Source organism: Typopeltis vanoorti, chromosome 19 (assembly GCF_054136105.1).
Source record: "Typopeltis vanoorti isolate ZY-2024b chromosome 19, IOZ_Tvanoo_1.0, whole genome shotgun sequence".
Classification (NCBI taxonomy): Eukaryota; Metazoa; Arthropoda; class Arachnida; order Uropygi; family Thelyphonidae; genus Typopeltis; species Typopeltis vanoorti.
This window is the reverse complement of record NC_143567.1, coordinates 96,307,170-96,330,474: the sequence shown is the minus strand read 5'-3', so window position 1 is coordinate 96,330,474 and position 23,305 is coordinate 96,307,170. Positions and strand designations below refer to the sequence as shown.

Genomic DNA, 23,305 nt, shown 5'->3' with positions numbered 1-23,305 from the left:
CTGAACCAGTCGATATAGTGGAGTTACTGAGCACGCACTTTGCAAAAGTATATCATCCAGGTGGTGTCGTCGAAAAAATGAAGGAACCATTAGTTTATATGGGAATTGTGATGAATGAAGTGGAGGTGAATAGTCTATTACAGAACCTTAATGTAAATACATCTGTGGGATTGGATGGTATACCGGCACGAGTCTTGCATGAAGCGGCTAATGAATTATCAGTGCCCTTGACCATGTTGTTTAATCTGAGTCTCAGGTCTGGCTTAGTCCCGAAGGCGTGGAAAGAGGGGAAAATAGTTTCACTGCATAAAGGAGGATCCAAGACTATGGTTGCAAATTACCGACCGATCAGCATATCAGGAGTCGTTGTCAAGATCTTGGAGAAAGTAGTCAAGGGAAAAATACAGGAATGGATTGATGAAAATGAGATACTGTACAGAGGACAGCATGGCTTTGTGAAGGGTAGATCATGCCTCAGTAACTTGCTCAAGTTTTATAACAAGGTGACGGCTGAACTGGATAAGGGAAATGGGTTTACAGTGATACTGCTGGACCTGGCAAAGGCGTTTGACAGGATACCAAATGGAATTCTAATCCGTAAACTACAACATATGGGAATGGATATAGGGTTGGTGAGATGGATAGCTGGGTGGTTGATGGAGAGATATCAAAGAGTAGTTTATTCAGGAGTAGAGTCCAAAAAACGGCCTGTGACTAGTGGTGTGCCACAGGGTTCTGTTCTTGGACCACTGCTGTTTAATCTGTTCATTAACGATATAGGGAAGGGTCTAAGTGGGACAGTTCATTTGTTCGCTGATGATGCAAAGTTGGGTAGGGCGATAGTGAATGCAGAAGATGTCAAAGTCTTGCAAGATAACTTAGATTGATTGGAGTTCTGGACTAAGGAGAATGGATGTCAATTTAATGTGACAAAATGTAAGGTTATGCATTTCGGAGTGAAAAGATTAGCAGCAGTATACCACATTGGTGGAACTGTGCTCCAAGAGATTGATGAGGCCAGGGAATTGGGAGTGTTGGTGGATAGGGAGATGAAGTTTAGGGGGCACATTGCGAAAGTAGCTAAATCAGCTCATCAACTCACTTGGTTGTTGAAAAATACCTTGCCAAGCAGAGACAAGCAAGTCGCCTAAGTGACCAGATTTGGTCACCTAGGTTCCTTCTTGATGGGTAGGAAGTGGAGAGGATCCAGAGGCAAGTGACTAAGATGATAGTGGGTCTATAGAATGAACCATATGAGAACAGGTTGAAGATTTGTGGGTTGCAGAAATTAGTTGATAGGCGGAGGAGGGGAGATATGATTGAGACATTCAAATTGCTAAAGGGTTTCTATAGGATTAATTCAGAGGATATTTTTGAGATCAGGACTGGTGGTGGGAGAACTAGGGGACACCTATGGAAGCTGGGCAAGAGTGTGGTTAGTAGGGTGTTAGAGCTGGGGTTCTTTACTTTAAGAGTAGTAAATGAGTGGAATAAGCCCAGAGTCTGTTGTGGGTGCTATGACAGTGAGTGAGTTCAAGGCAAGGTATGATACATACTGTGAGAATGTCGTATAGTTGTGTGGACATGATGTTTAGGGCCTCCCTCGATGAGTCTAAGGACTCCCTGGAGTCACCCGTAATAATAATAAGTGAACAACGTTGGTCACTTATTTAAGAGTAATTAACAAAGAAGAGCCTAAATGTATTCATTTCAGTATTGTAAAATAAACAGATCAAGTTTTTTTAAGTAGTGCAAGCTAAGGCAACACCAATGTCTAGGATTGTATTTTCATAAGCTCTCCAAGTTTCTATATATGTGTATATTCAGCTATGAAATAGTCATCTGGCTTTCATATCTCCTCTTTCTGTTTATTTTATACTTTCAAAATGAAGACTTTTATAGGCTCTTCTTTGATAAAAAGGAAAATCCTTAAATATCATAACTCTCAAATTTTTAAATATAGAGCCGAGATGCTTCAGTTTGAAATAAATGATTTATTTTAATGAAGAATTTTATAGATCCATATTTATAGTCAAATATAGAAATGTAAAACTTTTGAAAATTTACTAGACTGCCAAATTGAAGCCTTTGGCTCTTCATATATCTAATAATTTACTAGACAGTTTGTAAGAACTGAACTTTCTCATAAGCTTTCTAGTAAATTTTCGAAAGTAAGAAAATTTTTTGAGATTTCTTACTTTCGCTTGTTTCCACATTTTGCTATAGAATATAAATATTGATGAATCTGTAATATTGACTATTACAGTATATAAATGAGACATATATAAGCTTCTTAGCTCTACACCCACCCTGAAATCACTTATTTAGGGATTTTCTTTCTGATATAGCCTTGTTACAGTGTTGAATGAGCTTTTGTTTTCATTTCTACTTTTTTTTAATATTTTTAATTTCTAATATTTTTGAGCTTGTTCAATTTGAAGCCTGCTGTTTCAGGCTGGTGAAAATTGCTCAGTGCATTAATAAAATGTGAATACATGGTTGTGGGTGCAGCCAAAGCAACTCAGATTCTAGTCTTGTTCTCAGAATTATGCTTGCTGGTAAATTTTTTAAACTTCACTTTCTTTCTACATTTGGCTATAAAATATAGATATATATATATGGATGGATCCATGGTATCCTCCATTTCAATATAATAAAACTATAATTTAATTTCATAGAGAACATTGTATTTAAGAAACAATACAGCATAAAAATCAGAACAAAATATTGCACTTGTTTCTTCAAATAACAAAAATAGTAACAGAACTTATTTTAAATTGTGAAATATAGAGAATGTTATGGATTTAATAATCAAAATGAATTCACAATAAATTATGATGTAGGAAATGAGGATATTTAGTAGGATGTTTATGTAGGATGTAGAATTTGGATATATAGTGGGATGTTGCTACAAACCAAGGAGCACAGGGGGTGGGGACTAGGAGATGTTTAGACAGTTGAGCTTGGCAAGTGCAAGAAGAATGATTGTTATGTGAGATTTTAACTACAGCAGTATAAATTGGGGAGAGAAAAATTCCATTCCCAATAAGGGAATGGAATTTCTAGAATTCTTGAGGGACAAATGTCTTAGGCAACATGTAATAGAGGGAACAACAGGTTCAAGAATTTTGGATTTGGTCATAGCATCAGAAGAGTTGATAATAACTGAGATGACATCTCTCCCACCAGTTGGAGAGAGTGACCATATGGTTTTGACTTGGAAGATGAATAGACATGCAGGGGTATCAAAGAGAGACGGGAACGTATGTGGAATTATAAGGCAGGTGATTATAATAGTGTTAGATATGAACCTGGGGACGTTTCATGGAGGAAGGAATTGGAAGGCCTGGATATCATTAGTGCTTGGGAAATTGTGAAGGAATATTTGTTAGTAGCAATAGTAAGCTGTATTCCACTATTGAAGAGGAGGATACAATTTGGTGTAAAGTGGATGACAAACAATATTAAACAGGAACTGCATGTGAAAAAGAGGCTATGGAAGAGATATAAGAAGACAGGTGAAGAGCAGATGCATGAAGAATATAAGACACAGGCCAGGAGAGTGACTAGTATGGTAAGGAAGGCGAAATTGGAATATGAGAAGAGATTGGCCCTAAGATCCAAAGAAAATCCTAGGGAATTTTTTAGCTATGTGGCCAGTAGGAGGAGAAATGGTTGTGGAAGAATGACATTGTGGGATAAAAATGGGAATAGAGTGATTGATGCAGAGGACATAGTGGAATTGTTCTATGAACACTTTATTGGAGTATTTCATCCTGGAGGAGTAAATTTTAATACTAGAGGGACAAGGCAGGATCGAGGTTTAGAGGTGCAAGAGTAGAGTGTGTTCCAAATACCGAGTACTCTGGATGTCAGTAAAGCTGTGGGACTGGATGATATTTCACCACACGTTTTGAGAGAATGTGCTAAAGAACTGACTGCTCCTTTGACCTGTCTTTTTAATGAAAGTCTGGCTATGGGAAAGGTAACTATGGAATGGAAGGAAGGTAAGATAATGCCATTGCATAAGGGCAGTAGCAGTTTGTGTGTCATCAGTAGTTAAGATCTTGGAGAAATTAGTGAGGGATCGTATACAGCATTGGGTAGATGAGGGTAATGTTATCTGTGACAGTCAACATGGATTTGTTAAGGGGTCCTGTTGTTTTAGTATTATGCTAGCCTTTTATAATAAAGTTACAAGAGCATTTGATAAGGGAAAGGCATATACTGCCATTTTCTTGGATTTAGTGAAGGGATTTGACGGGGTGCCACATGATAAGCTGATATTTAAGTTGCAGCACATGGATTTGGATATCAGGTTGGTTAACTGGATTCAGGATTGGCTGTCCGATAGGCATCAGAGAGTTGTGTATGATAGGGCAGTATCAAGGAGGCAGAAGGTTACAAGTGGGGTCCCACAGCCTCAGTACTGGGACCTATATTGTTTAACCTTTATATCAATGGCATTGTCAGTGGATTGCAGGGGGATATTCAATTATTTGCAGATGATGTGAAGCTGGGCAGGGTTATTAGTAATAATGTAGATGTAGTAGTCCTGCAAGAGGATTACTACATCAGGAAGGAGTGATGACGAGGGGCCATTCCTGGAAGTTACTAAAGGAAGATCTGAGCAAGAGTGGAGTGGTTTCTTTGCCTGGAGGGTGGTTGAACCATGGAATGCATTGCCTGATAGAGTGGTGAGAGTGAGAATGGTCAATCAGTTTAAGGAGTAGTATGATAGACTTTGTGTTTCCTAGGAAGGACCTCCTGCGATGAGTCTTGATGGACTTTGTTTCCTAGGAAGGACCTCCTGCAATGGGTCATTTTGCTCCATGGAGGCCTGAATAATAATAATCATAATGAATTTTTCAGCATTTTTTGAATTAGTATATCTGGTTTCTTCATTAATATTTTCAAAATTTTCTGAGAAATTATACTGTAAAATAATGAGTTTAATCATTAGCCTTGGAAACCCTTCACGATTAGTTGCATTTTTTATGACACATGTAACAGGAATTTTTCTGCTGCTGATTTGGGTGAAGCCAAATATGTAAAAAACACTGAAGTGGTTGAATACTGAAACAAAACTGAATGTTTGGCACATCCCTATTTTAAAGTAATAAATTTATGAGAAAATATATGGCAGAAACAAGCTGGTAAGAGGATTTTCCAGTATAGATACAAGTGAGATTTTGTCTACTTATTTCAGGGATAATCCCGAGGGAGAACTCGGGATTATCCCTGGAAACTGAGTAAAGATGTGATTAGAAAGAATGTAAGATCCAGATTCTCATCATGGTATTTGGTGAGGGTGTGTGTTTAGTTGTTTACCAGTAGATGTTGTGAATGCATCTTTGGTGAATGTTTTTATGGAAAGTTCTGATAGGTATTTAAGCATTGTGTAACTTGAAAGAGGCTTCCCTTGATAAGTCCTTAATTCTCTGGAGAAGTTTGCATAATAACAACTAGATGTTCACTACTAGTGACTTGTCATTCTGGTTGGACTAGTGGATAGCATGCCTGCTCTACAACCAACAGCCTGTGGTTTGAATTCCATCACAGAATGGAAGTTTGTGAATCTCACAGTGGCTCTGTATATTGGACTTCTGAATGGCTTGAAAAAAGCCATATTTAATTTCTAGAACAGGTTCTCTGGATATCTAACCCTTAGCTTCGCCCACAGTGTTGATACCAATGCAATATAAGTTTGATAATATTTTATGGAGAGGATTCATATTTAAAAAAAAAAAAAAAAACATCCCTGTCCTTAACAGAAATCAGGTTTTTTGACCATTATTATTGGTTTTCTTTTCTCCAAATTTTCCCAAAATATCTTTATATTTTGGTATTCATTTCCTATTCTGTTCCTTAGGTCATACCAGGAACCAGCTTTTCCTTTTTCTTTATGTGAGTTGCCTGTTCTTTGACTCAAAATTTCTGTGTGCTTCTTCCTTTCTAGAACCTTTTATGTGACTATAGTCAAACATATCTCATTTTACAATTCCTACATATTCAATTTTGAAATTTTCACATATCACCTTACTTCAGATTGCCTGCTTTTCAAGTATGGCAAGTTTCTTTCATGTTGAATACTGTAGTTGCTATTATTTAGGAATATTCTTATTACAAGAGACTGCAAGGAAGTCAGCGATTCATTGAGGGCAGAGGGAGTACGTATCACTCGCACCACGTACCTTCTCTTGAATTCATTCACATTACCTGCACTCGCTACCTCACCATCTCCAAGAACAAGCCATTCCAGTCATGCACCTTGAGAGAAAACTCTAGCGCTCTCTCTCTCTCCTCCCATTTCTTGACTGCATTCATTTTCACCTTCCATGGATGCCTTCACATCTTCTTACCACCCTCCATAAAATGAAAAATTCCATCTAATAGTATCCTGTATGTTTCAAAACTTTGTAGATCTCTATTATATCAACCCTCTTTCTCCTGTCTGCTAGCATCTGCAGTCTATAAATTCTCAGTCTCTTCTCATAATCTTCTTTATGCACTCCTGATATCATCTCTAACACTCTTCTTTGCAGCCTCTCCACTGTATCTGCATTATACTGGAAATGAAAGGCAAGATCTGAGCACGGTAATACAGATGAAGACATATCACATTCTTGTAAATAGGGAAATTACTTCTTTTTCTTACATGTCAGTGTTTGTTTCAGAACAGCAATAATCCTCTGAGTTGCATTCACAATTTTTGCAATATGACCCCTAAACTTCAATTTCCTCTCTATTAAAACTCTAAGATCCCTAGATTGGTTTCAACTCTGATATGCCATTGAATATCGACACCAACTTGCATAACTTTACATTTACCAACATTGAACTGATAGTCATTTTCACATGCCCGTAGTTTTAGCTTATTCAAATCATCTCCAAGTGCTGAATGTCAGTTGTATTCCTGATTACTTTGCCTATCTTTGCATCATCAGCAAATATCTGTAGTCAACTGTTAAAACTTTCCCAATACCAATAATGTAAAGATTGTACCAAGGACTGATCCCTAGGGTTACATTAAAGTTATGGTGTAACCATCTCCATTTCTAAACTCAACTGTGACATTATCATAAAATGTGAGCAAGTTACTTAAACACGGCCTTCCTTAGTAAATCCGTGCTGTTCATTGCAAAATATAGATTCTCCATCAACTCATTTCTGTATGCAATCTCTTACCAACTTTTCCAAATCTTCACCACTACTCCAGAGATGTTGATAGACAACACTCTTACTCTAACCAAGTGAAAAATAAACTTTCAACAAATTGACTAACTCAGGAACTGGTCGTAGAAGGGCTTAGAAAGTATTCCTCTGCTTGGCAACTAGAATCAAACCTAGTCTTTCTTTGGGTGGTCAAGTGCTGTGAAGTGCAAATGCCACTTCCACTGAGCTACACAGAATGGATAATGTTTCCATTTTCCAACCATTAGGAGGGTCTTTACCTATGTTGTTAATATTATCTTATTCTGATTTCTGTTTCCTTACTATTCTTGTCACTTTTCTTACCCTTGGAAATTAATTGTATGTATGTATGTCTTGAGTAACTTGGGAGCAGTGATATCCTTTGATTGTAAAGATCTGGGTTCAAATCCCATCTTGAGGTGTGAGGAACCTTTGTAACAGTTTCTCAGCTAATGTTAACCAGTTTTTTAAAAAAATTTTTTTTAATAAGATTAATTGGGTTATATGCTTTGTTGTGTTACAACATTGGTTTATACGATTTGTTTAATTGCTTTATGTAACTCTTAGTCCACTGAATGTACTAATATACCATTGGTTATTCCCTTTCATATTTGAAATTCATATTTAAAAAAAAAAATAAATAAAAACATTAAAGGGAGATAATTATTTATTTTGTATGGGGTTCCCCCCATCCCTTAGGATGGGTTGAGCCCTCCTAATGAGGGATTAATATGTATTTTATGACTGTGGATCCATGTGTGTGTGTTCATGGGCTAGTTTTCCTGTTTTGAGGGATGAAAATTCCGGGTGAAAAATCCTCTACCTCTGTATGAGCCCATCTAACTCACCTTTAGTCAAGAGAGTCCAGATAAAAGTTTCTCATGTCATGGATGGGAATCAAACCCAGATCTTTCTGTCCAAAGGGCTCAGCCTATATCGACTGTGCTACGGAGGCTCTAATGGAGATTATGAGATATTATGATTCAGGAACTCCATGGATGAGTTTTATGACTTCACAATGAGTCATAAAACTAATCATGGGAGGCTCACCCTATAAAATACAGTCTGTCATACCACTCCTTGAACTCATTGGTTTGTATGATTTGTCATCATCATCAATTTCCTGCCATGTACCCTCAAGGGGTGTACAGGATATGATAGTACTACATGAAAAAATTACATCATTACTAACTTCCTATCTATAATTTTCCTCCAAATCAGTCTGTTACTTGTCAAGACTCCAACATTATCATTTCTTATATTTCTATCGTCTAAGGCACTTTATACTATCAATCCACCTATATCTTGGTCTTCCTCTGGGTCGTTTTCTGACCAACCTGGCAGAGAACACTAGTTTTGCTAATCTTTTCTCTCCCATTCTATTTAAGTGACCATACCACCTGAGATTCGCTCTGCTAATGCATTCCTGGATGCTGACAATGTCAAGTTCTTTTCTAATATCCTCATTTTTAATATGATATTGCCATTGATGCCATCTGTTCATGCCTCTAATCTTTCTCAGGATTCTCATATCTGCAGTCTCTAGTCTTTGGTCAAGTGTTTTACTTCTGACCCAGCTCTCAGATCATTAAGTTAAAACTGGTTTGAACACTGTCTTGTATACAGCTAATTTAGTGTTCCGACTAATTTCTCTCTTATTCCATATGAATTTATTCAATTGACTTCCCAACATACCAGCTTTGTTGATTCTGTTGTCTATTTCTATATTCCATTTACCATTTTCACTAAAAATCGTGCCTAACTAGCTAAAATGTTTTACTTGTTCCACAGGTTCTCCATTCACAACACAGTTGACATTTTCAAAGATTCTGCCTATTTTCATTGTCTTTGTCTTTTTATTACTGACCTTCATACCATATCTATTACAACAGTTATTCAATTTAGTCAGAGAATCTTGCAGACTTGTAGTGGATTTATTTAGAAGTATAACATCATCCGCATAAAGCAAAGAGCTGACATTAACATCTCCAATTTTGATATCATGTTTAATACCACTTTCCTTCATAATGAGATCCATATAGATAATGAATAACAGAGGGGATAAAGTACATCGTTGTCTGACACCAGATTTAACATTAAACCATCTTCCTGTACTTCCTTCAATTCTAACTGCTGACTTACAACTCAAATAAAGACTAAGTATTGCTTCATATAATGCCCCATTGACACCATATGACTTTAGCATTCTGAATAGCTTCTGTCTTAGACCTTGTCATATGCCTTTTCCAAATCGACAAAACTTAAATACAGATCTTTGTTATATTCCCACGCTTTCTCGACTATTTGTCATAAAGTGAAGATCTGATCCTGATAGCCTCTATTTGACCTGAATCCAGCTTGTTCTTCACCAAGCTTTTCTTCCACAATTCTTCTCAATCGTTTCTCAAGTATACTTGCATAGATCTTGCCAGGAACACTTAGTAGGGAAATACCTCTGTAATTCTCACATTCAGTTTTATTTCCCTTTTTATATATGGATACTATGAAAGCTCTACTCCAATCATCGGGAATTCATCCCTCTGTCCGGGCTTTCTGAACTGTGCAGTGCAGCCACTGTAAGACTTTTATACCACCATACTTCAGCATTTCTGGTCGAATATCATCCACTCCTGCTGCCTTTCCACATTTTAAGCCGTTGATGGCTTTTTCTACTTCAAGTATGGATATATATTCCTGATTGCATGCCTGGTCAGTGTTTTTTACCGCTGTGCTATCATTTCTTGTTTATTTAGCAATTTTTTGAAGTAATTACTCCATACTTCAAGGATATCCTTTTCTCCTGTTTTCATGTCACCTTTATCATCTCTAACTCCTTTTACAGCACTCTTTCCTCCATTCCTAAGCTTCTTCAACAACCTCCAGAATATTTTGCCACCTTCTTGATATTTATTTTCTATATTCTTGCCAAAGTCCTCCCATGACTTTTGTTTAGCTAGTTTTACACAGTGTTTAGCATTCTTGCATTTGCCTCTGTATTCTCTAAGAGCACAAGCTGACTTATTTGCCAGGAGCTTTTGATATGCTTTCTTCTTTTCCTTCACTGCCTCTTTAACTTCCTGTGTCCACCATGGAGTTCTAATTTTTCTATCCTTGCAGACAACTTCACCACATGCCTGTCTAGTTGACACAATCAGGGCTTTCTTCAAGGCTTGCCATTGAATCTCCAAGGTCTGATTCCTGTTCTCAAACTCTTTCATTTTTTCTTCAATAATCTTTGTATATTTTAGTCTATAGTTCACATCTGAGAGCTGCTGAACTTTTATTCATTTTAACACTTTCTTACATGTTATTCTTTTCAATATGAAATTCAATTTTATCCTGCTCAAGACTAAATAGTGATCACTTACAATTTCAAATCCTCTGTACATTCTGGTGTCCTGCACCAGGAAGTAAATATCACTATCAACAATAACATAGTAAATGAGACTTTTCTTATTTCTTGCCTCTTCTCTCCATGTGAATTTGTGCACATTTTTATGTTGGAACATGGTGTTAGTAATAACCAGTCCATGTCCTGAGCAGAAATCCAACAGATATTTGCCATTATTATTAGCTTTGCTCTTTTCTCCAAATTTTCCCAAAATAGTTTTGTATGTCTGACAATCATGACAGCTTGCAGATGTAGCATGGAATGAGGAGTTAGCTGGAAAAGAGATCACTGCAGCTTGGGGGATTTTCAAAAACTATTTAGTAGATGCAATGTCTAAATGTATACCATGGGTGAGAAGGTTAAATAAGGTAGGTGTGAGATGGATGAATAAAGAGATTAAGCATGCAATACAGAAAAAAAAGGCATTGTGGAGACAGCATAAGAGAAGTGGAAGTAACCAATTTCATGAGGTCTACAAAGACCAGGCAAGGAGGGTGACTTGGTTGGTGAGAGTAGCTAAAGAGAGGTATGAACAGCAGTTAGCTAATGAAGCCAAAAAGAATCCTAGGGAGTTCTTTCGATATGTAGCCAGCAAAAGAAAGAATGATTATGGAAGGATGACATTGATTGGAGGAAATGGTATAAAGACAGCTGTTGCAGAATGTGTTGTGGAGATACTTAATGAGCAATTCATAAAGATCTTTCAATCTTGTGAATGTGACTTCATGGAGAGATTAAGAGCAGTTGATGATGGGGAGGAGAGACTGAGTGTAAGTGAGCAAGAGGTGTTTGGGGAGTTGAGTAAACTAGATGTAAATAAGGCTGTGTGACTTGATAATATATCACCACGTATTCTGAAGGAGTGTGCTAGAGAGTTGACACCTGCCTTGACATATTTTTTTAATACGAGTCTTGCACTTGGTCAAGTTCCTAAAGAGTGGAAGGAGGGCAAGATTGTGCCACTTCATAAAGGAGGTGATCGAACTCAAGCATCAAACTATAGGCCTATCTGTGTGTCAGGTGTTGTGGTTAAGTTGTTGGAGAAGCTTGTGAGAACTAGGATCCAGAGTTGGGTTGACAACAATGGTATAATTTTTGATGGACAGCATGGATTTGCTAAAGGGAGGTCATGTTTTACTAATCTACTTACTTATTACAATAAAGTGACTGCTTCCTTGGACAGAGGAGAAGGATACACAGTAATATACTTGGATTTCGCAAAAGCTTTTGATAGAGTACCTCATGATAAGTTGACAGTCAAACTAGAGCAGATGGGGTTGGATATTAGATTAGTGCATTGGATTGGAGACTGGCTATCTGATAGGTATCAACAAGTTGTGTATGGGGGTGCAATATCCAGGAAAAGGAAAGTCACCAGTGGAGTGCCTCAGGGGTCTGTTTTAGGGCCATTACTATTTAACTTATATATTAATGATATTGGTGAAGATTTGGATGGAGATATTCAGTTGTTTGCAGATGATGCAAAGTTGGGACGAACCATAAAGAGTAGTGAAGATGTTGTGGCCTTGCAAGAAGACTTGAATAAATTGAGTGATTGGGCAAGCAAATGGGGATGTGAGTTCAATGTTGCAAAATGTAAGGTTTTAAAATTTGGAAAACAAAAATGGGATGCAAATTTATGCTTGGTGAGAATATATTGTTGGAAGTAGAGGAAATAAGAGATCTGGGGGTGATAGTGGATAAGGATCTAAAATTTAGGGGACACATCGCCAAAATTGTGAAGACAACACAAAGACTTCTGGGAATGATGCGGAGGACACTGACATGTAGAAGTAGGGAGATACTTGTTCCAATGTATAAGGCTTTGATTAGGCCACACTTGGACTATTGTGCCCAGATTTGGTCACCGGGTTTTCAGAAGGATGAAGAGATGTTGGAAAGGGTCCAAAGGCGAATGACTAAGGTAGTTTCTGACCTCTGGAATGTTGAGTATGAGGAAAGATTGAAAAGATGTAATTTGCAGAGTCTCGTGGAGAGAAGGAAGAGGGGAGATATGATAGAGACCTACAAGTTGGTAAGGGGTTGTTATAAAATCAATGGTGGAGAAGTTCTGCAGAGAATAGTGGGAGATCAGGGGAGAACCAGAGGTCATCCCTGGAAACTGTATAAGGAGGGTGTGAGTAAGGGAGTGAGAGGCAGGTTTTTTTTCGTGCAGAGTTGTGAGTGATTGGAATGCCCTGCCTGAGAGCGTGGTGTCTGCAAGTAGTTTGAATGTGTTTAAGACACGGTATGATGAGATGTGTGTGTAAGATAAAAGGACCTCCTAGATGAGTCTTTGACTCCATGAGGTCTTGTTTTAATAATAATAATAATAATCATTTCCTACTCTGCTATTTAGATCCCCAATAAAGACCAACTTTTCATTGTGTCAGTTGCTTTTTCTAAAGCCTCAAAAAATTCCTCCACTTCTACCTTAGTAGAACCTTCTGTGGGACCATAGGCACAATTAAGTCTCATTGTCCAGTTCCCCATTCTCATATTTGCCCACATTACTCTACTTGAGACTGACTGCCATTCAAGAAGATTAGCCTCGTGTTTTGTGTGGAATACTATGGCTACTCCTTCTTTTCCTTGATTGTCATTGCCTGAATATAACATTTTGTACTTATTGCTCAGAAAGATCTCACCAGTTTTTGTCTTTTTTTGTTTCAGTCACCCCTATTATGTCGATCTGGTAATTATCTAATTCCTCAGCTAGCTCCATTTCTTTGCCATTCAGGCTTCTTATATTGATAGTACCGATCTTTAACTCTGGTGATGATGAGTTCGGGTGTGTTTTCAGATTTGTCCCAGTAGCTGACTTTTCGCTGTTCGCCCTGGTTCCCTGGCGAAAACAACGGAGGCCTTGTTTAACCGGGCGATGCCCCAGCTGGCATGAAATTTTGTCATGTTGTACCATCATTTTTTTATTTTGGTTTAACCAATAAGAATACAATTTGGTTGGCTAAATCCCAAATTGCCAGCCCATCCTCGTTCATTCAGTATCAAAGTAGATACCTAACAGGGTGCACCACGAGAAGGTGAGGATTGGACATTAGGTCAGAAGCTCTGGTTGGTTCTCCGCATTCCTTTAAAGGCTATGTGGAGGTCTCCTCTCAGTTATACAGTTTTGACCCTTAAGCACCCCTGTATGATTTGTTTGTTTATTTGCTTTATGTAACTCTTAGTCCACTGAATGTGCTAATATACCATTGGTTATTCCCTTTCATACTGTTTGTGCTCTCACCACCCTATCAGGCAATGCATTCCACAGCTCAACCACCATTCATGCAAAGAAACCACTTCCCTCCCTCTTGGTTATGACTTCCTTTCACAGGGATAGCTCCTTATTCTCACTCCTTTCACCGTTCCACCAAACAAAAGAACTCATATCACCTTTTATTCTATTTGCCAAACTCTGCAGCCTGCATAGCTAACATTGTAACAGTCCTGATATCATTCAAGATTAATTTATCCTTTTCAAATCCTGGTCACGAAATCTGAGTGCAATAGTACAGGTGTAGTATAATATGAACTTCAATTTTCTATCAGTTATCACCCAAAAGTTCCTTGTCCCCCAATACTTCCTCTAGTACAGTACCCAGTAGAGTATGCAGCCTCCCATTGAAGGATCCCAAACTTTAAGAACTTACATTTAGTTACATACATGAATGAATGACGTGCTCCTACGTCATTCATTCATTCGCCCATTTGTCTGGCTTATTCAAATCCCCCTGAAAGTTTACATCATCACTATTACTAATAACCCTTCCAGCTTCACGTCATCTGCAAATAACTGAATATCTCTTTCATTTTAATTTAATAAACTGAATATCTCCCTGCAATCCATTGAAAATGTTATTGATATAAAGGTTAAAAAGTTATGGATCCAAATACTGAGCCTTGATCCCCACTTGTAGCCTTCTGTTTCCTTGATACTCCCTTGTACATAACTCTTTGATATCTATGAGATAGTGAATCTGCAATTGAGTTCACTAACCAGATATCTAAACCCATATGCTGTAACTTAATATCAGCTTATCGTGTGGCACCCTGTCAAATAAATGACTCTGTAAAATCTAAAAAAAAATGGCAGAATATGCCTTTCTTTTATCAACTAGTTTATCACTTTATTAAAAAAGGCAATGATTACTAAAATAAGAGTTCCCCTTAACAAATCCATGCTGACTCTAACAGATGATATTACTCTCATCTGCCCAGCACTGTAAATGATCCCTCACTAATTTCTCCAAAATCTTTACTGATAAAGTACAAACTTGTCTATACTTTGACACTTCCCTTCTGCATTTCCCTTTTCCATGGACAGACTCATTCAAAAGCCAGGTCAGTGACACTGCCAATTCTTAGTACATTCTCTCAAAACCTGTATCAAAAGATTAAAGTTATTTCTGTATTAGGTCATGCAGTTTTTGTTCATTTCTTATATATATCTTTCATATTTATGAATTTAGGGACACAAAACACACATGTTGAAAAGATTATTTTACTGATTAATAATAAAATAATAACTTGATGTTTTGACCTGAGGTCATCATCAGAAGGATACATGTGTGTAAGAACCAAGCTACATGCTGTTGCACTCTATACAGGTAAATTACATCTACGTTGTTAACTAATCTTTTTTCTTAGCCTGCGCTCTAGTGATAAAAAAAAATTACCAATAAAAATTACAATAAACTCTGCTGTGAAGTCCTCACGTACTAGGATTCTTCTGGAATAAACTGTATAATTCCAGAAGAATCCTAGTATGTGAGGACTTGAGCAGAGTTTATTATAGTTTTTATTGGTAATTCTTTTTTTTTTTTTTTAATCGACATAGATGTAATTTACCTGTATAGAGTGCAACAGCATGTAGCTTGGTTCTTATACACATGTATCCTTCTGATGATCTCAATACAGGGGTCGAAACGTCAAGTTATTATTTTATTAGTAATCAGTAAAATAATCTTTTCAACATGTGTGTTTTGTGTCCCTAAATTCATAAATATGAATGCTGATCACCGTGTATGTGTATATATATATATATATATATATATATATATATATCTGTTTATATGTTATGTCTAATAATGCTGAATTCTGCATTACCCATGTATTCCCCTTTCTCCCAAGCGACTTTTCCCATCAGTTTTCCTATCTTGACACTCTGACTTGTCTCTTGCATACATTTCCTTTGTTCTGAAATCCCCCTCCAATCCATATAAATCATACCCCCCCCCCGGACACATTCTGGCTATCATACTATTCATTATTGATGCACTTCTCCTCACACATATCTCTTTATACAGTTCTTTTATTGTCTACTTTATTGAAGGGTTGACTTTAAACTTTAAATCCTGAACAAAAAATATTTTAAAGTTATTTTAAAGAAGTTAAAATTTTTTTAAAGTAATTTTAAAGTTATTTTTGTATCAGGTCATGCAATTTTTGTTCATTTCTTATATATATATATATATATATATATATATATATCTGTCTATATGTTATGTCTAATAATTCTTAAATATGATTTTTATATGCAGGTAAGAGATATTCTGAAAGGAACAGTTAGCTTTACTCAAGAAGTAACTGATGATGAGGACTTCAGCAGCCTTATTGCATCATGTGAATCTGCTAATGAAACCATAAATGCTGTAACAGATTTGGATTGTGAAGCTGCTCCCCTGGATAGCTATGTTGTAGTAAGGCAGGATATGTGCTATGGGTCTGAAGCTGCATTAAATGATGAGTTTTGTAAAGATAGGTTACCCAACCAGCCATCTCACATACAAGAAGGAATGAAGCCTTCAAACAGGAAAAAGGATGATGGTAATAATAATCTTGCTATTAACTTAGTGGCAGCAAAGAGAGAACTAAGAAAATTTTTTTTAGGATCTTTCCTTTCTTCTGATAATAATAGTTCTGCTGCAGCAGGTACATTATCTGAATATAATGCCCAATAAAATTATTAGGATTTTCTTTAGGTTTTATAATTTGTTTACAACTGTATATATTGTAAGCTTACATGATCAGCATTAAGATTGTGAAATAATTTATTTGAAGAAAATTGTTTGTAATAGAGGACAATATTTTGAGGTTCAAGGGTTAATATACAGGATTTCATAAAATATATACTAAGAATACATTCTGCTGTGTGTTTTTGCATACATTTTTATTACTTATAGATTCAGGACTTCCTAATTCAGGATGATAATGCTCAGTAATTCTTGATAATTGGTATGACATATTTTACATTTACTCATGGACCATACGATAGTCAATTCTCTGAAAAGTTGAGAAAGCAAAATACACATCAGATCATCAATAGTACTTGAAAAAATAGTTGAAATAGTAGTATGCTCCTGCTTCTGGAATGCTCTTATTGGTCACTAGATAGATATTAAATATCACCATGTTGTGTGGCTGTTTGACTCTCTTTTGGCAAAACATGTATCTGTATCAGGTTCTCAACCTCACCTCTGAAGCATGCTCTGGCTGTTATTCTTTTTGTGTACAACCCTACACACTGAGGACCACATCGGTAATGATGTCTGTGGGCTGTCTACACTAAATAGTATAGCAGAGTGATAGGGATGGATATTGTATTTGGTTTCTTACTGAATGTTAAATCAGACTTTCAGAAGAGAATAAAATAGTCCATTGGATATATCTTGATCCAGATATTTGGCAGTTATTTTAGTAGATTCACTGAATAACATGATTCATTCTGTTTCATGATTATGTTTCACCTTGCAGATATCAGCCCAAAGTACAAAAAACTTTCCACCAATGGAAAGTAAGGTCTCTTCAACACTAAAAAAAAAAGCTTGTGATCTTTATACCAAGGAATGATTTTAAAATTCATTATCTTCATGTTATGTCTTTGTAAAGGCTTGAAGGAAACTGTGACTAAGTAATAATGTTTCTTTGTAGTTTGACTATAGGTAGGTACCAATTAAATCCTAACATGATTCTGTATGTTGAAATACATTTTGCCCATTATGGCAAACATTGGTTTAATTTTAGACTTTTGTGATTGTTGAAGATATATCAAAGAACTAGAAATTTTAATATATCCTTAAGAAACTGCAATATACTACTTTACAGTCAAGGAAAATGTGCTAAAAAAAAAGTTATAAAATTAACTACACTGGATAATTTTGGCAAAGTAATTCTGTATGAAAACGTAATTGATGCCACTGTAAGATAATTCACATTGAATGTTATAGGACTACTGAAGATTTATAAGGTTTTTAATAGAAGACTTTCTTTTATAGTGCAGAAGTCTCATTAAGTATTACTTTAATGCAAGTGCTATTGCGCTGTACATACATGCACGAACACAAACATGCATCAAAATCATGATCATTCCTTTTTAAGCTGCAAGAAATATCAGTGAATGGATATATATATATATATATATATATATATATATATATATATATATAAAGGTACCCAAGAACATTAGAAAAAATTTTTTAATATTTGGCCAAAAAAAGAAAATGGGTTGCCAGAGTAAATTGAGTTTATTTTTAGTGAATGAGTTTAAGGAGAGCTATTTGGCATTGATTTTTTTTTTCTTTGTCGCCTAGTGTTTCAATTCTAATTTTCTAAAACTGCAAATTATTTCTTTATCGCTTTGATAATGATGTGTGTGTACATGTAGGAAAAAAATTTTTAACCCTCTTTTCAGATCTTTCCAATCTTCTAATATTTATGTTTCTATAGAAATCACATAAAGAGCTGCCTTAACTCAGTCAATGTCAATGATACTTTTTGGTTGGAAAGATCTGGGTTTGTATCTCATCTGGAACATAACATACCTTTATTTTCTCTTAAAGTTTTTTTATGTAAAAAACCTTTAATAAGGGAACAGATAAGGAAAGCCATTTTTTTGTGTGGCCAGAAGGTGGTAACTAGATCGTATTCCTAAAGAAGAGCTACAATCCTTAGATCTTCCAGGTGTCTACCAAGTGTCATGTGATATGTATCAGAGGCATTGGCTGCAAGTCAATGCCTTCAATACGTTGCACAGAATCCATTAGATGAAGGCTACCTTACCTCATAGAAGCATATATAAGTATGAAAGACAGTTCCTTGAATCTGCCTTAAAAACAGTGATAGTCTGAATAACTTTGAAAATGCATAAAACTTTCTTAAATCTTAGATACTTATTCTCAAAGCATTAGCCCAATAGATAAGAATGCCCAATCAAATAAACTATACTCTTTTTCAGGTTATCTTGGGAGTAGCAGAATAAGCTTCTGGCTTTTCTTGCCGTTCATACTAGAGGCTTATGCTGCATAAAATAGTCCCTTAAATTTTTTATGTTATCACATCATGTGGTACTTTGTATATAATTATTTTACTACTTCCTTACTTGCCAATCTAGAATTATATGTTTCATACCATTAAATTGTTACAGGGAACTTATTTTTGGAAAATGGAATTATCTATCACCTGGTCTCTGATGACCGTCGTCATAGTAACAGCTAATTAATATCCCGCTACCTTCGGAAGAGGTACAGCCTGTAGTATATTTCTTTACTTCGAAGATAATCTGAAAAAGAGTATAGGTGCTACATTTTCAGGACTTGTCTTGTTTTTTTACAGTTCTCTTATTCAGTAGTGCCCACATCTTTATTTGTGCATTGTTCCCTGATGATGATGATGATGCCAATTTGACTTTACAAAATATAGGAAATAGTAATAATAATTAAATTATTTAGTTACCATATTATCTACATTATTATCTGGAGAAAGAGCCTCCATAGCTCATTCAGTATAGATGAAGCCCTTTGGTCGGTAAGACCTGGGTTTGATTCCTGTCAGTGATGTGAGGAACCTTTATCTGGTCTCTTTTGACTAAAGGTTAGTTAGCTGGTCTCATATGGAGGTAGAGGGTTTTTTCACCCAGAAACTGGTTTTTCGCTCCTCAGAACAGGCAAACCAGTCCATGAACACATGCATCTACAGACATAGGACATACCAAGAGCCATGTGGCTAACCATCTTATCCTCGCTATGGTAGCAGTTAAATGTAGGAAAAAATCCTCGACACCACAAGGTAAAAGAGGAAGGAAGGAAGGAATAAGAAGAAGATCAAGAGAAAGTAAATATAAGCTATCAGGATAGGTGTGAGATGACCAATTGGGTAAGAAATAGGACTTCCAGTATGGCTTAATTGGAAACGTGGAATAATAATGAAGAATTGTGGGATAGGGGCAAGCTATTATAATGTAATTGTGATTACCCATCAGTGATTTGTGGTCCAACTAATTTTATTAATGACACAAAACAATCCCTCTTTATTCCGAATACTTCTTTCATTGGCAGATTTACTTATCTGCCAATGAAAGAAGTATTAGAATAAAGAGGGATTGTTTTGTGTCATTAATAAAATTAGTTGGACCACAAATCACTCATGGGTAATCACAGTTACATTCTACCTAGTCTAGCCATAAATACTGTTACAACTTGAACAGTGCATAATCCTTGAATCTATCAATAAATCATTTACAGCTATCAGCAGATACAAACCACATGTAAAACATGCAAATAATAGCACTCAATGTTTGAAATGTCGCCCTTTTGCATTCATGCATGCCCAAAGTCTGTGACGTTACATATCGATGGCAGCATGCACAACATTCAGTGGAAATGCTGCAACTGCTTGCTCAAAATCCATCTTCAGGCTGGTGATGCTGGATGTCATTTCTTGCAGGCTGCTCTCTCTCTCTCTCTCTCTCTCAAGCTCCGACCACAATTTGAAGTAACGGATTCAGATCGGAACTTCCAGACAACGGTGATATGTGGCCTCCAATCACTGTTGTGTGGTCCGTGCCTTGTGTGCAGAGGCTGAGTTCTGTTGGAAGGTCCACTGCCTAAACAATGTGTTGTTCACGAGCATTACCACAGGTTCCAGCATGGCATTGTGATACACTTTGGCAGAGGTTTTGATTGCTTTCTTGCCAGAATGCAACTTGGATACTCCTGATATGTCACCCCCCCCCTCACCAAATCATCACTGATGCAAGGTGATGAGTTCTTTGAATTCTGGGTGTTATGGCACATCGTGCTGTGTGACCATCTAGGGCACATACCCAATCATTTTGGCAGTTAAATGACTATTCAATGGTGAAAATCTTTTCATCTGTGAAGAGGATATCTCTATGTTTGTTTGCTTACCACCAGAAAAGTCTTTGATTTTATCACCCTCTGCCACATAAGTTGTGGTGTTAGGAAGTGTTCCAGTCTCACTCCAGGTCATCACTTAGTACACACAAGACATTGTTCTCTGTGAAACATTCATCTCCAGTGACATCACTTTCTGTGCTCTCACAGAATTACAGTAGAGGTGTGCTTTCACAGACCTCACAAGCTGTTGCATCCTAATGCAACGTGGTTGACGTTCTTTGGTGGTCAGGTATGTCTTCTGTATCGTTATAACAGTTAATAGTCCAGTACACAAACATCCTCCTGATACTGAGTGTTTTTTAGCATGTTGAAAATAACAGGTGGCTGCATTCCAACCTTGTGAAGGGCTTTTACAGCTATATGGGTTTCATAATCTCCTCACTACATGTTAACCTGTACAGCTAGACAACTCTCTCTACTGTTAAACATGAATATTGGATGTGCACGGTACAACTAATGGATCTGGACTCGTGCAATTCTGTGGGTAGCTCGGGGATGTGCTTTACGGCAAGACTGTGTATTTGGTTGTTATACTGATGAGAATAGAATATGATGAATACATAGTTTTCAAGAAGATAGAAGAAAGTCATTTTCATTTGTTCTTTAAGTTAGATATAGAGGGAACATAACTTTTCTGAGATTGACTTCTGATGATCTCAAAAGAGTTCTGTCCCTGCTCCATATGGAACTTCAGGGAAGCAATGATGGCTTTGAAGCCACGTAGATGTGCTTAGGTGTCTTAATTTATTGAACTTACTAATATTTCACTGCATTACCAATCAGCATCGTCACAGCACAAAATCACAATTGTTAGGAGACACATAGCATTTAATTACAGAGGTGTACATACAGTTTGAATTGTAACTGAAAAGGAAGTAATGTCTCAACATGGTGACCTCTAGAGACTGGATAAAAACAAAGTTAATTCAGAAAAGTAAATGTGATTTTAGAATCTGAAATCATTGGCAAATTAATGCAGCCATATTTGTTTATTGGTGGAGTACTTCATAGGATGATCTATGTAGCAAGTCAGGACTTGGAAGGCCATGCCCCAGACATTCCTTCACATTTAATCAAATGGAAGAAAATAAATTTGCTGCATAAAAGTTGTTATAGGTCTGAAAGACTTTGAGAGACTATAGCATCCCCTTCCACAAACCTCAACAAATGCACTGCATTAATTTACTAAGAATTTGGTAGACTACCATTCTAAAATGGCACACTTACCCTGACTTGTTCTGAATTAACTTCATTTTTGTCTGGCTCCTAGAAGGCTTGTTAGGACATCATTTCCTTTTCTGTTACAATTTGAATTGATCCTACAACTGTCATGTGTCTCCCACATTTATAATTTTGTTCTCTGAGAATGCTAGTTGAAACACTAGCAAAATATAAGTTCAGTAAGTTATACCCCTCTGGTATTATTTACATCACAAAGCATGACTTTGAGGCCATGTATTTGTGAAAACGAGGTGAACAGAAATTCTAGATATTTAGTGGAGTGTTGCTAGAGATCACATAATGTAAAAGGAGATGATTTCTGAATGTTCAGACAGATGAAAGGTGAGTGACTTGAACTATTGAAGCAGTGATTGGAAGCAAGAAAGAACATTTATAAAGAGATTGAATTCTTTCAGCAGCTTAGGGATGACTACTTTACATAACATGTAGTAGAAGCAATCTATGGGAAATGAGTGTTGGACTTAATATTTCATTCACTAATAACAGATGCCCATATCAGCCATGGGTAGCATCATAGTAGCCAACCTCCTGGGTGGAGACGACACATGATGATGAATAATAGATGAAGTCACTGCATGATCAATCACCAACTATGACTGCTAGTTGGTGATTGATCATGCAGTTTTGACATGAGAAGTTAGCTAGGCAGGTGCAAACTTCACTGAACAAAAGAGATATGTTCAGTTACACAGCAGAAGACTATATCAATCTGTTTATTTAGTTTGATCCAGTGCCCACTCTTTAATTTCACACCTCACTTCTCTTGTTCAGTGAAGTTTCCTCTATATTAAATAGTTGGAGGAAAGGGTTTAAATGAATAAATCATAGAATTATCCTAGAGCTACAGAGAAAGATGTTATGGAGGAGATATAAATAACACAATGCTTCTCAGTGGTATGATGAATATAAGACACAAGCTTGGAAGATGTAGAATGTAGTGAGAAAGGAAAAATTAGTATATGAAAGGAAATTGACTGAGGTAGCAAAACAAAATGCTGAAGAATTCTACAGTTTGGTGGCTTATAGAAAAAAAAAAAAGATAAATATAAATAACACTAAAATCCCGTTTAAAAAAAAAAACTTTCATATCCATTTCATCAACATTCAGGATATCATTACAATCACCAGTGGTATATACCACCACATTCAGCAAAAGCTGATCTGCCATTTGTAACCAACAAGGACACAAGTACAGTCCACTTCATCTTTTCCAACTACAACTTGCATGATGCTCTCCACGAAAAGGTAGAAATGTGCACTTTTGTCAAACCAGACATTCCTT

At 36.5% G+C, this 23,305-nt stretch overlaps 1 protein-coding gene across 5 annotated transcripts in view; it reads left to right on the top strand.

The window, feature by feature from the left end:
• TBC1D5 (TBC1 domain family member 5) overlaps nucleotides 1-23,305 on the top strand; it is a 495,953-nt gene that overhangs the window by 452,520 nt on the left and 20,128 nt on the right. For 4 of the 5 annotated variants that reach the window (XM_090408920.1, XM_090408922.1, XM_090408921.1 and 1 more), the window contains one exon: nucleotides 16,129-17,270. In XM_090408920.1, the coding sequence (XP_090265046.1) occupies nucleotides 16,129-16,548 (420 nt within the window). In that variant the 3' untranslated portion in view covers nucleotides 16,549-17,270. Of the gene's footprint in view, nucleotides 1-16,128; nucleotides 17,271-23,305 lie in introns of those variants that run through there. The other variant, XM_090408923.1, reaches the window with a different exon arrangement.